This window comes from Thunnus maccoyii, chromosome 8 (assembly GCF_910596095.1).
Source record: "Thunnus maccoyii chromosome 8, fThuMac1.1, whole genome shotgun sequence".
Classification (NCBI taxonomy): Eukaryota; Metazoa; Chordata; class Actinopteri; order Scombriformes; family Scombridae; genus Thunnus; species Thunnus maccoyii.
In genome coordinates this window covers 30,266,815-30,284,346 of record NC_056540.1, presented here as the reverse complement: position 1 = coordinate 30,284,346, position 17,532 = coordinate 30,266,815, and the positions used below count along the sequence as shown (strand labels likewise).

The 17,532-nt window shown below is 38.8% G+C and overlaps 1 protein-coding gene across 1 annotated transcript in view; it reads left to right on the top strand.

Annotated features, from left to right (window-relative positions):
* Positions 1 to 17,532, top strand: part of htr4 (5-hydroxytryptamine receptor 4) — a 174,152-nt gene that overhangs the window by 76,007 nt on the left and 80,613 nt on the right. Inside the window, exon 3 of the mRNA XM_042418957.1 lies at positions 12,399 to 12,512. Coding sequence (XP_042274891.1) covers positions 12,399 to 12,512 — 114 coding nt within the window. The remainder of the gene's footprint in view (positions 1 to 12,398; positions 12,513 to 17,532) is intronic.

Genomic DNA, 17,532 nt, shown 5'->3' with positions numbered 1-17,532 from the left:
ACATGTTTTTTTTTCTTGTAATAGCTTTTTTTTGGTTTTATAATCATTTCAAGATTATTTATTTTGTTTAACTCTGAGAAGAGACACTAACCTCATTTGAAGACAGTTTGGTTTGATTTAAAGTTTGTACATTTGAGGGAAATTATATGAATAATGAATTCAGTGCAAAAATAAAAGGAAAAAACGTTTTCTGCCAGCTTTAAAATTTAAAGTGCAATAAAACTATTACTATTGCAGTTTGTGCAGCCCTATGTTGGTTAATGAAAAGTGAGGGATGGGTCGGGCTGTTCGTGTGGTCTTTGCCATGTTTAAAAGAACATTTTAGCATGTTTCATCCTGTGGCCTGTTTCACCAAATTTGCAACATTTGCATGTTGTGACTTGCAACATGGGAGAATTTTCTCTCATGTTAATTTTGACATATTTAACTAATCAAAAGAAACACCATATTGGCGATGCATGCATGAGAAGAGGATTTGTATTTATCAGCAGTTTGCAGGTCCTCACATTGTTAGCTGGCAGATAAATTCCTATGCTGTTGCCTGCAAAAGCTAATCCAGGGGGCTACTTTATGTGTTTACTTTCAGTCAGACTCAGAGACAAGTGTTTGAAATAGTTTATGTAAAGGTTCATTTGTAAAGCTTTAGGAGGCTTGCTCTAGAGCTAGAGCTTGTGTTTCCTGGATCACTAAAACAGTGGTGAGAGTGAGACCCATAGTCTGAACGGACACAACACTGAAAAACACCAACACTTTCCTTTAAGTGGACTGGATTGTGATGATTTAAACATTGGTCAACACTGACATTGTCACCTGAAAGTCAACAGTTCCTCAGGCTCACAAAGTCCAGCAGAAAGAGTTCAAATGTAGAAAATAAACTCGACAGTCTTGACTGTTTCTTATATTCAACAGTTTCTACATGTCGATGGCCGAAGAGCAAAACCTCCTATCTGAAAAATGCACTTTTTTGAGAAAACTTGTTTAAAAAATACTTGTTTTCTTGCAGAATGCTATTTGTTAAGGATACCAAATACATAACGCACTGTTTTTGGACTATATTACTATATTATGTGGTATTTTTTATGGTATGTTTGTATGGTTATTACGGTATTGTTAACACATAATATAGTAATATAGTCCAAAAACAGTGTATTATGTATTGGGTATCCTTAACAAATAGCATTCTGCAAGTTTTTTTGAGTTTTTAGGAGGTTTTGCTCTTCAGCCATCGATGTATTGTGAACATAAGAGATAAGAAATAAGAGCAAAGAACTATCAGTGATTCTGTTTGACTTTTCATCACAAGATCTGCTTCACATACATCTTGATGCACCAAATCCAAAAATGCAGAATAGTTACATTCACGTTGTATTTCAGGAAGAAGGTAAGAGTTCAAGAGACTGCATCCTTACCCATCAACACTGTCTAGATTAAATGATTTTTATCACAAAGTAGATTTCATACCGAGACCTTTTCTATTCTGAACCCTCTCTGGTGCATTCAGTGTCCGGACGGTTAGTGGACAGTTATTGTCCTTCACTGCCTACAGCATTGGTCACGCGTCATTAACTGTCCCATTCAGGAAGATGAGGTTGTCACATTACGGTCGGGCAACGATCTCTGGGGTCCAGATGAGTTTCACCCGCCTGACATGGGCTCAGCTATTCCTGGTCCATCAGTATATTACACTGTCAGTAAACAGGAAGTGTATTAACAGGATATATATGTACTGTTAGCGAGTAAAAATAAAATCTATATGCATCTACACAGTGCAGGACAGATAAAGACACAGAATGCACTCAACATGAATGTGAATGAGATATGGAGGTGAAGTGGAGTTGGTATGTTTACAGACTTTTACTGTTCTTCTTAAAGGTAGTTATTGCCTGGGGAGAGAAGCTGTGGAGGTGGCAGGTGATCCTGGTTCAGTCTGACTTTCCTCTGAGAGGGGAGTGTTTGAAAGAGGGGCTGGCAGGGGTGAGAGGGGTCAGACATGACCTTACCTACTTCCTTTCTGACCCTGGAGCTGTAAATGTCTGTGAGGGAGGGGGAGTGCAAGCCTGATGATCTTCTCTGCACACCGTACAACACGCTGTGTTTAGAGTATGAGGAGAGCGCAGTCGCCTTAGGAAATACAAGCGTTGCCGGGCCTTCTTGTTGATGGTTGATACGGTCATGTTCCATTTCAGGTCCTGCTGGGTGGTGGTTCTCAGGAATTTATGGGACGCTGCTTACGGTCGTTCCCTAAATGAGCAGCGGAGGGGGTGGGGAGGGCCCAAGGTCGATGATCATCTCCACAGTTTTCTGTGTGTTCAGCTCCAGGTTGTTTTCTTCACACCGTAACACCAAGCATTCAGCTTCTTCCCCTGTGAACAGACTTGTCTCCATTTGTGTTGAGACAGATTAAAGGGATGATTCGGATTTTTTGAAGTGAGGTTATATGAGGTACTTATCCATAGTCAGTGTATTACCTACAGTAGATGGCGGTCAATATCAGTTTAAATGTACGCTATATTTAGAATATTTTCACAGCTTTACCTTGCCGTCAGACAGCCCTTTCCTTTGGCACTACATTTTCTCAACTGTAGAACTTCTGTATTTCTGTGCATACCACACACTGTATTACACTGCAGATCAGCTGTTTGGGTCAGAAAGCTGATTAAGGTGGTGTCATCAGCAAACATCAGCAAAAGATTGACCAAGTCGCTCAGGGAGCACCGGTTGAGTCAGCTATCATCCGGATTAGCCTTCCGCTAACTTTAATGAGGATAAAATGATTCAATCTTGTGGCTTTTCTAGACTTTCCAAATGTTATCGGACCAAATGGGTCAAATTCTGATAGTGACACAAACCATTTCACACCGGTTGTGATGCTCAAAAAATGTATCCACCATTTTACAGCCAGTAGGCTACAGCAGCTATGAGGGATACGTCATAGGTAATTACTCTCACTGCCAGAAGTTCTGCACTGCAGGTTTAAGCTAAACTGACACACCAGATGGTTTGTTACACAGAACCATCTGAAACTGTTTGGAAAAGAGCAGGCACTTACTTGGGAGGTGACTAGATGAACCATCTGTCTATTATTGTCTCTCACCGTCTTACCTTGCGAGGCAGCTGGATTCATGAGATCATGATATGCTGATTGGTCCGAACCAAAGGTGGTTTGGACAAAAACGCATAGCTCGAAGGCTGACAAGATGGATTCTCACGTCATCTCGTGATCTTGTGAATCCAGCTGGTAAGATTTATGCATGATTCCTCATCTTACATGTTTTTCTAGTTTGAAAACCTGAAAACATGTAGAAAGAGTTGGCGTTGCAGCAAGTGAGAGCTCCTGTCAGTCATCTGTCAGACATTTAATGGTCGATCCAATCACTGGAAACATAACTGTGATTTGTGAGCACTGACAGTACCGTGGCTCAAGCAATTTCTAGTTGAGTTTTGCCAGAACATATAGAGCAAAGTGAAGATTGTGTAAGCAAAAAAAAAAAGCAGTTGACTGGTAATTCAAGTCTGATAAACACATTATCAGTAAAGCGTGATAAAATGCTGCTGTTTATACAGCTTGCAGAAATTTAATTTACCACTTCCTGTGAAAGAAAATTTTCCTACCTGTCTCTAGAATTACAATTCATAAATAGAATGAATCTCACTCGGATGCTCCTTTCTATTTAAACTAAAAACATGTAAATTTCTCATAAAATCCAGTCTGACTTTAAAAACACATATCTGAAAAGTGAGGCGTTATCACCATGCTGATGGAGATATCAGTGTGCAAATGATGTAGAGATGTAGAAACACTGTGGTAGTGGCTGTAGTCGATGTACAAAACTGTGTGTGTTTGTGTGTATGAGAGGAATGTCATTATTGAGGAAGACTGCATCGTAAAGAGTAAAAGTCAAAAGAGAGAGAAAATCAATGAGTTTTGATTGATATGTAAATGAATCATGTGTATTCTTGTTTGTGTGACTTTGAGGAGTCTGAATAGATCGTGTGGAAGTGTGTACGTGACTGAATGAGTGCAGTTTTGTGCTGCTGATGATTATGATTGCTTCTCTTGTGAATTCTGCATTTCATCTCTTTCATCTTCAAGTGGTGTTTTCCTCTTTCTAAAAGGTCTCAGTCTAATCTGTTGAATTTTGTCTATTTTTTTTTTGTCTTTGTGTGTATTTCATCTCTGTTTTGTCTCAAGCATCATTCCCTTAAGTGAAGCATTTGGATCAATTATGGCATCGCATTTGCACAGACAGCCTCAACTCTGTTTTGGGATGTGAAAATGATGCGTTTGTGTTTGGTAAGCTGTCAAAAAAATCGATGGCTGGAACCGATCTTGAACACCTCGAGCCATGTTGTGTTTCAGACTAAATCTGTTCCTCTCGCTGTCAGCGTTTCAAAACTGTGAGATGACTGCAGAGACTTAGACGGCTTGAGGTGGCGAGCCCTATGAAGTTGAAGAAGTTACACGAGCTTAACATTTGCAGTCATAAAGACTGGTGCACAGAGCAAACTTTAATAATAGAGGTTCATGACTGCAATTTTCTTGAACAATTCCAATTTCCAGTTTTTCTTTTTAAGAACTATAATCATCAGCATACACACAAACATTTTGTAACTTTTCTTTAATGGAAAATCCAATTGAATGTTCATAATAAAACATTGTTCATATAAAACATAAAACATGAACACAGTATTTAGTTTTCTAACAACATGATGAACTTTTAAGTTCATTGAAGTCAACTCAAAGTAAAAATACTGATAAAATATTTGTCAGTGGTGCAGATAAACCCTGGTGGGAACCATGAAGTACTTTCCCACCCTACTTTTCACTTATAATATTTTGTAATTTCCTAAATATTATCTTTTTTTAGTGCAATCAAAGCGCACTTTACTTATATTGCAAATATCAACTGTTATGTCGTTTCAGTAGTGATTTGTAGCACTCAGCGGGTGTAGTTTTTTCACTCTGCTCTACTTATAAGGTCATATTTATCAGCTGTATTAATTAAAATTTCCTATTTTAGATTTTTCCTTACAGATTGAAACACTCAGCAGGAATCATATCAGTGTGTCAGATAATGAGAAAGAGGTTAAATTAAAGTTCCCTTCCACACGTTTGAAGACATACTGTTTAAAAATTACTTTTCTTTGTCTAATAATTTGTGTCTGATATCTTTTTTTCCCACAAAGAAAGAAATCACTTCCTTAAAAATCCATAAAATTACATCGACTCCTTCTTCCTCATTAGAAATCCAGGATTTTTGAATATGCAAATATATATATATTCCTTTAATTTTAACAGTTTGACTGCTGAATACAAGACGTTTCTTCTTCGCTGTAAAGTCCAAAATGTGTGATGTCACAAATCATGCTCATAATTATGCTCCTTACACTCAGATTTTTGGTGAGCACAGACAAACTTTCCAGAGACAGATCAGGCTTTTCAGGCAGATAAATGTGAAAATAGCCTTTCACTGGCAGACTGCACATACATCATTCTGCACAGTGAAGCTCAAATGAAAGGACCAAGAAGAAAAACACATTTTTGGCTACAGCAAAATTCTCGCTTTCTGCAATATGAGCATAGAAACTACCGTAGGGTATAATCAAGGGTAGGGAAAGATAGTGAGTATGGTTAACAAAAAGATGACCATCTACATTCCATCTCACTATAAGGGCACACTAATCTTTGCACCGGCACTGAATGTAAGGGATACTAGGCTGTTGTAATTCCCCCATTGCACAGGAAAACTGCTACTACACTAGGTCTGATTTAAATGATGAGGTCAGCTTGTAAACTGTGGTGAGTAATTACTATATTACTATTTATTATTACAGGTAGGGGTGATGGCCGAAACTGCACAGATAAGACCCAGGTCACATGAAACTGAAATTGATCTGGCAAAATTTAAATTTAAAGTAAATTGATTAAAATAAAGTTAAATTTTCTGGCAAATAAAAAGCCATGGAAGCAAAAAACTGCAATTGTTACAACCATCACAAACACTTAAATACTCTCTCCAGCTCTTTGACTGCGAGCACTTTCAAACCAGATTGTGTTTCATGCCTTTCTAGCTGCAATTCCTGCTGTGCTGTTTTTGCTGTAAGACCGAGGTGAGGTAAAGATAACAGAGCCTAATTGGAACAAAACTGCAGTTTGACCTGTCAGCTCAGCGCAGAAACAGAAACCTCACCGTTTAGAGAGGCGAGCAGCAGCTGCAGTCATCTGTTTAAAGAGCCCTTGTCACAGCAAAGAAAATAATCTTCTGGGACTGGAAAAATACAGCTCACTTATAGGGGCGAATCACAGACTAACGGTGTAGAGGTGGGCGCCTTCGCTGTGACTAAAACACCACGTCAAAAGCTGATTGACACTTACATAGCTGTGTAATTCCAGATTTGAAATGTAAAAAGCTCTAAATGATGTTTAATTTATTGATTCTAGAGTCTGGTAGGATTTTTTTAGTTTGAAGTTTATTTAAAAAAGATTACATACAGGTGTCATATTGAACAGTTGCCATGTTGATGTCCTCTGACTGTTTATTGTTACATCCTGATCAGAAAAAAGTGAGATTTCCAAACCCCAAGTTCAGTATTCAATGTCTGTAATGAACCAAAAATTGTCCTTTTTGCCATTTTATTTTATTTTTCTATTTAATTTTATTCATTTTTAGTTGTTGAGATAAAGTCCTGAGCTGTAAATATAAGAAGAAACAGAAATAAGAAGAAATATAAAAAGAAATATTAGTCTTCTTACTCTTCTGCAATGATTTCTTGTACTTTGTCAAATATTTTCAACTGAATAAACCACCTTCGTTATTTAGTTTTACTCCCGAGCTTTCAAGTGTAATTACTCTCTTTTTTTGGCCTCAGCTTTTGCTCTCTTATGGTTTGAGCCAGCGGGGGAATCTGACCCATTCCTCTGTCTTGACACATTTTTCCTCTGTTTATGATGCAGAGAAGCAGCGTTTTATACCAGTTTGGACAGCAACCATCGCCTCTGGTGCCAGTTTGCATAATGACAGGCTTGTCTTTGCCTGCTGAGAGGGAACGCTAGTATCCAGACAGCTAATGTTTGCAATTAGGGATTCCCACTGATGCCTTCACCACCAGCCAAAATGGGTTTTTTTGTTGTTGTTTTTTTTTAATAAGAGCCCATGTACAGCTGAAAGCCTTCCTTGCTGAGACAATGTTTCCCCGGGCATCGATCTGTTGGAAGTCTCCTAGGCGGCCATGTTTGCGTGAGCAGGAACAGAAGAAAGAGGCTTGGAGATGGAGGGAGTTCAGGACAGGATGTGAAGGGTGGGATCAGGTCATTGAGGTTATCACGTGGATCACAAGCTGGTAGATCAAAATCCTAAAATGCTTCTCAATGAAAACATCATCGGCTAACGTTAACGCTAGCTAACACGTTATGCTGAATAGTGAAATTAAATGGCAATTCAGTCTGACTATGAGGCTCAACCTGAACATGATTTTTTTTTAAAAAAGCACATCAGAGGCTTCGTGTTCCAGTCGAAAAGATTCATCGTGGCTTGGGGAGCAATGATTTACTTTTCCACAGCTGCACTGCTCAGAGAGAAGACATTTTGATAATCAATTAATCATTTGCTAAGAAAACATGTCCACATTCTAGCTTCTCAAATGTGGAAAATTTTCTGGTTTCTTTAGTCTTCTATGACAGTAAACTGAATATCTTTTGGTTGTGGACTTTAGGAATTGGAAATCATCATTTTTCTCCTTTTTTTTTTTACATTTCATAGGTCAAATGACTGATCGATCAATCAATAATGAAAATAATCGTTTGTTGCAGCCGTAAACCGATCCCACCCTGTTGTCTGTCCTTTTAAATTCCTCCCCTCTAGTAAAGAAAGCTTAGAGTCTATCTTTCAGCATCTCTCACCCAGAAATAGTCTCTCAGTTATGCTGTTGTGTCCTTAAAATACACAAGAACTTTCTAGGGCTGCCAGGAGAAAAAAAAAAGAAGCTCTTAAATCATGTATCAGCGCTGGGTTTAGCACGTCAGAGTCTTTTGGTGCACTCCACTCTACATTTTTAAACATCTATTGTTTTTCATTGTGTTATTATGTTATCTTTTTGCAGTGATGTCTTATATTGTCTCCTATATATCCACCAAAAGCTATTTTGTACAAACAATATTAATAGGGTAGCATAATGTCAGTAAGTTTAAAGAAGTAAAGTAAGAGCAAATATGCAGCAGAAAGAAAAAAAGACTTTCAGACTTAAAAAATGGTAAAAATGTAAACAACAGCTTTGTTATTTATACTGCGTAATGGCTGTATTCACCATAGCGTTTGGCATTTTTCCAGATACAGCTACAGTCCAGTTTTGGGGCGAGAAACCAACTGGGCCAAGATGGAGCCACCACTTCTGACTCTGTTCTGACATGCAGATTTAAACTTTAACACAATAGTAGCAGATAACTTCACCACATTCACTGTAAGTTTGCAGAGACCTCCAAATACGACAACCTTGGTACAATCAGCTTACCTCAGCTGACTCAACGAGCCACGCTGAATCAGTCAAGTGTGCTGTGAGACATCTGATTTCTCATACTGCCTCACACAGTGAGCACTCTGCCTGCAGCATCAAGACTTTCAGGATGTTAGCCAGGACCACCGAGGTTCATGACTGCGAGTCATCAGAGCTGAAACCCCCCCCCCCTACTCTTTAGATCCAATCAGCTAGCACTTCAGCGGCTTGATCAGCACGGCCACCTGATATGGTTAAAGGCTAAAGCCACGTTCCAGAATAGCTGCGATGGCTGTGAAGCAGTGTTGGTGATTGAGGTGATTTCCACTACCTAACACAGTTAGGTGATTTAGCAGAAGCCCAAAATGACCTCAAAACTGTAGAAATGAAGACAAAAATATGCCTTCTGTCTCCATGGGGCGGCTAAAAAAACCAGCTGCCCGGTGACGGATTGGAGCTTTAAAACTTCTTGTCTGGTAGAGGTATTTCCCCAGTCGCCCCTCGTCTGCCTCTGAACGCCTAATTGAGGCTGCTGCTTGCTGATTGCCTGGCAGAAGTTCAGCTAATCTGCAGGTCAAAGGTCATGTGTATCAGTTGTCACCGGTTATAACTTTCCTGTTTCGTTCAGCCCTTGCTGTTATACCTCTGACTCTGAGTTTCTGTCATCCGAATGCACACAAACATATGAAGTGAGACTTAAGAGCAAATGACAGGATGCAGAAAGGGTTCTTCATATTACATCTGTAGAATCAATTTAGAACTTCTTGCTGTGTTGCAAAAAAAGGGGTCCAGAAAAAAAAAGAAAGAAGACAAACTAGTCGCCATGAATGTCTCGAACATATCGACCGTCAACATATTTTGCCACATTCAGAAGACACATACTGTCTGTTTTTGTGCTGGTTTGCCCTTCACTAAAAGAGTTATATGCTCCTGTTGTTTTCAGACGTTAAATACACAGACCATCGTGGAGAGACAGTTGGGATGTGCGGGCGCCAGGTTTTGACAAGGAAGAGTAATGTGTGGAATAAAAATGACGACATCTCAGGTTCTGCTGCATCAGTTCTGATCTCTTTTTTTTTTTTTTTTTTAACTGTCTATCTTGAGCCAAACCATTTTTTCAGAGGGTAATGTTAAAATTGGCAAAGAAGTCCTTTAAGAAAAGCGAGAAATGCTTTTGCTTTCAGAAGCGATCTTCTGTACTTTGTACAAAGCACTTTGTTCAAGCATACCTTGACCTTTATATGTGACCGTTTGTACCACAGCATTTCAATGACTAGACTTTAACATGTAGTTAAGTGAAATGGTTTTATGGAGGCTAGGCTAAAAACTAAATCTAAATCTAATCTTTCACTGTTCAGTCAGATTGAGAGTCTTTTGATAGTCAAATCACCAAATGATTGCTTTCTGGAAGGTTAAAATAGTGCAGTTATGGCTGGAAGATTGTTGGGTCAAGTCTGTGGTTCAGCTGTGAAAGTGTTTTTTGTAGCGTGAGAGAGAAACCCTTTCCCCTCCTTCAGCCGTCTGACAAGTCATCAAAGCTCAGCAGAAGACTGTTATTGTCCACGTCGCAATAACGTTGCTGAAAAAGAGCTTAGAGCCTAATAAATCTTCCCTGGTTGAAGCTTGAAATACTTCTAAACCGGACAGCTGGGTGCTGAGCTTAATTGTTCCTCAATAATTAGCGAGCATAAGCTTTAGAAAGTTGACAGGCAATTAATGATCAGTGTGTGTTTTGAAAGCTTTGAGAGAGAAAGCAGCGATCTGCATCTTATTAATTCATTGTCAAACCTGAAATGAGGTGAGGCTCTCACTTGAAAGAGGACATTTGTATGCTGCCTGTCATGTATTAAAAGGTAGGTGCTATAATAGCGTGCATATAAATGTCTCATTTAGGGTAAAGGTCAGACTGTGTAGCCAACAAATTCAAGATGAAAGAAGATAAGTGTGATGTTACGAGGCCTTTCTATTTTTTTTTTTTTTTTTTTTGGTAATGATGCTTGTGTTGAGAACCTGTCAGCGTTCCCATTTGATCTGATTAGTGCGTTGGCACCGCTGATCAAAGAACAAGCCTCATTTGCACACGATCACTTCGACTCTGAACCTAGATGACGAGAGAGAAATCTCCTGACTCCAGCAGTGAATCATAGAGGTTTAACATCGTACAGATAACATGAACAGAATATAAAAGCCACAAATAATTTGATTTTCTGTAGATGTGAAGACACAGGAAAAGAAAATTGAAATTATGCTTTCTTAGTGAAGCCCTTCACGCTCCTGCTCCTTCCTCTTCCTCTGTCAAGCCTTCCAGCGCGAGAGACCGCAGACCTCAGGAGGATTACTGTAATGCATTACCGATGTCAAACAAGTCTGAGATTAAACAAGTCATTTTCAGAGAGCCCTTAAACCACACAAGTCACTCCGAGGACTTTGATTCATAACTCATGTCAGCTATTTTGCTGTACCTTGAGAAATTTCGTTGAACCCATGCCAAGGTTATATGTATGGGATCAAAACTGCAACATCTGCAGTTTTATACCTTAAAATATATCATGTTCCTCCATAGAGGATCATAAATTAGCACCTTACATCTGGCCTTCTTAAACTTTTTTAGCCTGAGTTTGAAGAAAAATGACCTACACGCATTTTTCTTCACAGTGGACAAAGAGGTGTCCTATCAAAGAGTCCTGGAGAATCCTCCACTCATCCTGAGATGAATGCAAAATACTTGCAACACTGATGAAATGACTCAATTTGAGGACTAGATATCAGCTGTTAAAATGTAAAACTTACCCTCACGAAATGGTCAAGTTTCAGTGTCTTATACATCATCAGAATTGAGTTGTGGTCATATAAATCACACCCAAACTAAATTGAATTATTGAGTTTTCAGTTCCAAATTCAAGAAATGAAGAAGCAGGAAATGGTGTGTAGAGTTGACATTTATATATGTTTTAAGTTATAATCTTTGAAATGTGGATTGTTTCAATTTATCTTTGTCAGGACAAAATTGTCAGTTGTAGAGATTTTGGACTGCAAAAATGATTACCTTGGACTTCCTGTGCATCTTTTCCCAATTTTTAAGCCATGGCAGTGTTTTATGCTAATAAATTACCATGTCTTCTGTAGTTATCACTAATAAACTACCAATGTGAGATGTATCACTTTCTATATGATTAGATCCAGTGTTAAATACAGAAAAGGTTAAATTATTATACATGGAGGTTGAATCACACTTTTTTTAAGCCAATCAGTAACAAAACCATCATTTACTTATTTGAAACATTGATAGATTTCTATTTTAACTGAAACTAAGTAGCATATCAGTAAGTTCTTTATTTAACACTTGGTGCTACGTCAATGTTCCTGCAGCTCAACAGCCTCTCTGATGTTTGCATTGCTGATTTCAGATCGGCTGGTTGTTCAGATTTAGTCGGTTGCCTTGGAAATAGTTGAGAAAAAATTATTCACCATAGCGTCATCTGACTATATTTGAAGAACCATAGATACCAAACTTCTAAACTCATTTATATCCTCTGATATATCAAATATCAAAGAACCAGCTTCACTGGTGTCATGTTTTCAGATGTCAGACTGCTACTCAGTTCAGAGGAAATGGGAGAAATCGATGAGCAACAGAAACTTCATAATAAATCAGCTCTGCTTTCTCATTAGAAGTTTCACTGTACCAATACCTGAACGTAATTTAGGAAAGTTGAGTCAAGCAATTAGCGGGAATTGATTATTTTTCACTGATGCAGCTCCTCTTCATGACACAGGCGATAAAAGAAAGATTGATTTTAACATAAAAAAAGTTTGTCTTGGTGCAGTCTCAGTCTTAGTAGGTAGTAGTTTCACTCTGCGGATCTGAACTAATGTGTTGCTGTCTTTTTTTTTTGGTGTTTCCATAGCGACAGCATGCCAAAGCGGATGGCTCTGATCTGCTTCCTGTCTCTGGTCATGCTGATGAGCATCCTGGGAAACCTGCTGGTCATGGTGGCCGTCTGCAAGGACAGGCAACTCAGGTGAGACTGAGTTCTCTCTCTTTTTTAATATTATTTGATACTTCTGTATATTGAAATTAAGGGGCAGTAAGAGAATGAATGTGAGTGTGTGCGTGTGTGTGTGTATCCTTAAGTGAGATAAAGATAGAGGGTATGTTTGGAAGAGAGAAACAGAAAGAGTGTAAGAGAAGTAGAGCGAGAGAGTTACAGTTAAGTAACACATAACTGCTTCTAAAAGTGGATTTTCAAAGTGGCTTTCTCCAACACTGAGCACAAAATAACCGCATATCATACTGCGTCAGAGAAATTAGAAATATATCTCACACAATATTTGAATATATAAAGACAGAGTGACCTGTCTGTGCAGTGTGAACCCAGATGAGAAACACTTCGACACGCTCGCGGAGCTGGCAGGTCATCCTGAGGTCGGCCCATTATGTGGGCGCTGCTGACACCGCAATGATCTTCTTCTCCTGTCCTTTCCACCTCTTCCTTCTCTTCCCTCTTTGTTTCTTGCTTACTATCTGCCCGATAGTTGGTCTCTTTCCATCTCATGACACCTCAGGGTGACCGTTGTCTCCAAGATGTTAATGGTCAGTGTGTTGGGGAACGGAAAAATACATGTGAAGAGATGTTGATGTAGGCAAGTTGTGTGTGCAAATTGAGACAAAAAAGCCTCCACAGGAGTTGAAAATGTTTCAAACCAAAGCAAAAATTCACCTAAAACATGTTTTCATGTTACACTAACAAGCCAGGGCAGGAAAAAGTATCACAGTGAAAGCTTTATAGTGGGATTAAAATATATATTATTACATAGAAAGCAGATGTAAAAGTCTGTCCAGCCTGCAAGAGAGGAAAGCTGCTAGACAAGCTTAGAGGCACTGCCCCCCTATTACCCAACAAAAACACACACAGTCTTTTCCGTAGGGAGTCGACACCAGCAGAAGGTGATGATTCAGAGGTGCTAAACCACTCATCAGTAACCTCCACACAGACGCAACCACTTACCTTGCGAGGCAGCTGGATTCATGAGATCACAACATCACGAGATCACGCGAGAGTCCATCTCGTCAGGCTTCAAGATATCCACTTGTGTCCGATCAGCGTCCTGTGAGGACTCTCACCTGATCTTGTGTGATCTTGCAAATCCAGATGCCTCGCAAGGTACGGCAGTGATAGACAGATGGTTCATCCAGTCACATGTCAAGTATTTTTTGAGAGCGCCCGCCCCTTTTTTCAAACAGTTTACAAGAACGACTTCTCCGATGGTTCTGTGTAACAAACCACCAGAGCGTCGGGTTAAGCAGCCACCTGTTGTTTCTCTCTGTGTGTCATGTCAAGTGTGTGAACAAGAAACCCACACACATGCTGTTTATACTGGTCACTGGACAGTTCTATAAGCAACTGCACTGGTATAAGTTGACGGTCATGCCAGCTATTAAGTTAATAATGTGTGTAATGTGAACATTTCCAGCTTTGGCACCTACATTGTTAGTATGAAAAAAGACACCGTGGTAGAAAATGCACATCGTAACCCGACAGATCTGACTGGAAAAATACTGACAATGAAGAGCTGAGAGCAACATGTATACTGCACCAATTTTCACTGAAGTTATCTCATTTTTCTACAAACAAAAAGCACATCAGAACATTTTTAAATATGCTATAAAAGTCTACACATAGTGGCTTTAATTAATGGATTAACATTTCAATTAAATCCTGTCATAATACGTTACTAAAGAGGCACTCACCGCCTCAGGCGATGTTTTACAAAAACAAAAATACGAACTAAATGATTTTTATTGGCAGTGGAGTTAATTTGTTGTTACTTCCCCAGGGTCATGTGATTTACATGTTTTTAGCCTTAAAAAATTGCTAAAAATAGTAAAAAAAAAAAAATGCACAGAGCTGCATATTCATATTAACATATTTTTAAAAAGCTAATTCTGATATGACACATTCAGCATCATTACTGTAGTTGATACGTATCTTAGTTACAATCACTGTCATTCATATCATAAAGAAAAGCAAGATGTTTTGATTATATTTGCAGGGAAGTTACATTCCCAGTTCGCTATGAAGGATTTGTGCTTTACTCTCCTGTGTGTGTGAATGAATGTGTGTAATTTAAACAGACAATTTACTTCTTCTCTTTGCTGTGTTTTCTTATTTAATCCCCTCACGTCTCCTCTTCTTCCCTTCATACTATACAGTAGACAGTATGTGAGTCTGTAACTTATACCAACCTAACAGTAACATGAGCCCTTTTCATAAAGTTTATTTATCTTTAGCACTTTAAGCTAAACACAATATGTCATCCCAACTAAACAAATCGCCTCCCCCTCAGGTTATGTTAATGGTTTCTGAACCGTTCTGAAATACAGCCAACACAACTGTGTGTGTGTGTGTGTGTACAGTATGTGTGTGTATATATAAGCCTGTTCTCAATTATTTAGATTATGTGTGTGGGTATTTATCTATGCTTGTGTTTACTATATTACTGATATTACTTCATGTTGTTACTTTTATATTCATGTGTGTGTGTGTGTGTGTGTCCAACATGATTTACATGTGCCCCACATGCAGCGGCAGAGCAGACAGCTGCTTGGTTCCAGCACTAACAGCCTGTTTTAAGGGGCTGTTTGGGTTAGTGATGGAAAACCCTCACAGCCTTCCACTCTTACTGAGGCTATTTATAGACCGCAGAGCATCCACACTGCAGGGAGCGGGGATAACAGCGAGCCAGCTGACTGACCGACTGTTTTGCTGGTTTGCTGGTTGGCTGGTGTCGTTTATCTTTGAATGCAAACAAAGTTCACCACCAAATTACATTAAATACAAGGAGAGACCTTATCATTTGACAATGCAGTAACTACCTGTCATGATTTATTACTAATCTGATACCTACATGACTGACTGCATATCTGACTCACAGGTAAATAAGGCTGCAACTCACTTTTTTAGTATCATTAATTATTCTGATTGATTAATCAGAAAGGTTGCAAATACAGATTCCTTGTTAAGCCCCTGAGTTTACATCTGACTGACTGACTGACTGACTGGTATCCCGTCACTAAGTTTGTCTTTAATAAAGTGTCAGCAGTCCTGGTCTTTGTCAAGCACAAAGCTGCACACAGTGAAGGCAAGAGAGGAGACGTATTCATGCATGTGTGTGGGTGACAGATAGTCTCCGTCTCTAGTAACCTCATACTGGAAAAACAACATTAGCTACAACTAAAATGTCAGCCTGCAAAGTAAAATTGGATAAATGTAGTATAAATTGTGGACAAAAGACCAAAAAAGAAAGGTAGTAAATCATTGGAAACAGATACATGATAGCTATTTGTGACATTTTCAGTATATTGTTCCAAAGTCACAGTTAGACTGACATCTGAAATGATGATATGAAACCACACAGTACAATTTACTGTGCCTTAGCAGTATATTTTGCAGTATTAGAATTAGGGATGTCATGATCGAAGCCTATATTTACCTAAATGACATACTGTTACTGCCCAGCGCACATTAAAGTCAGTGTAACCAGTCCAATTTAGGTGGCACTGTTTGATAATTGAATAACTCTGCATTAATACAAAAGGCAGCATCACAGCTTTCTTTTCTCAAAGTTTTCTTTTAATTCTTACTAAAAGGCTCAGTATACAAAGTAAAAATATATGTATTCATTGCAGCAGAAGTTGATAAAATACTGTATGTATCTGACGCACTGAAATAACAAGTGTAGTCTACTAAATTCGGCAAACACTTGATCCAAATACTGGTGGTCCTGGTTTAAAAATATTAAGTTGATACACTTAAATTGTTGATATGTGTGCAATGAATGAAAATTTAACTGTTAGAAAGTGACTGATCAGCCAGAGAAGACTTGTCATCCAGTTAGAGTTACTGGAACTACAACATCCTTGCGATTGTACAGTGGAGAATCTTCCCTCACAAATGATTTTTGGCTGAGTACCGACACCAGCTTGCAGCGAGCACGCAAACCTGACAACAAACAAGTTTAATTCTATTCTGTCATCAAGTTACTAATGGCTGATATGACCTGCCACCTGTCATGTTCGTCATTTCAACGGGCAGAAGTGTCATCGAGTAGAGAAGCTTTTCAACTCTAGTGGGCATCTGATTGGGTTTATTTTATTTTTAGGATCCCCGGGATCATCTTGGGATATCTCTAATTAGAATACAATGTGACATTGGAACAGATTGCGTGCTTGTGACTTTGTAAAATAAAGCATAGCTGCAGGAATGAGTTTTAATAGCTTAATTTGGGTCACAGCTACTCATTGCCTTCATGGTCTTGTTGCATTGATAAAACTTAATACTCATTCACACAGCAGCTGTGTCCTTGGATCTCTTGGTTCACTTTCTCTCACACCGAACCACTCTGCAGCATGTGTGCAGATGATGCATTTCACCTAAAATAAACATTTTAAATGAAAAATGAGGCTTTAATTCACAAAAAGGTTAATGTGGGCATCCAAAAGAAAAGGAAGACAACAATGAATCACTGAAAGCGTCCACTATACGGACAGAAAATCATGTTGCGCATTGTTAGAGGAGACAAACCTGGGAATTTACGCTTCCAGGAACATCTGTGCAGATTCCAGCTGCATAGAAAAGATGAAAGTAAAATATAACTTGGTTTATCGTGAAGTCGGTCTTTTGTTTTAATCTCAGCAATAATCTGTAGTAGCAGTCTGTTAAATCCTCTGTGTTTTACCTGTTAGCAGGATGAATCCACCTTTATCTCTCTCTCTCTCACTCTATCTCTCTTTCTGTTTTTACCTTCTTACAAGTTTGTGCGTGTTTTACCAACGTTTTTACTTTCACTTCTCAGCATCTCTCCCCGTCTTCTTCTTCCTCCCACTCTGGTGAACGGGAAGATGGATGTTTCCTCTTCCTCCTGTATTTTGTTGTTGTTGTTCTCCTGCTCTCCTGAAATCTATTGTTTTGTGAGTAATGGAACCAATAAATATGAAATGTTTTTGTCCTTTCTTCTCTATTGGTATTGAAGGACAAACTT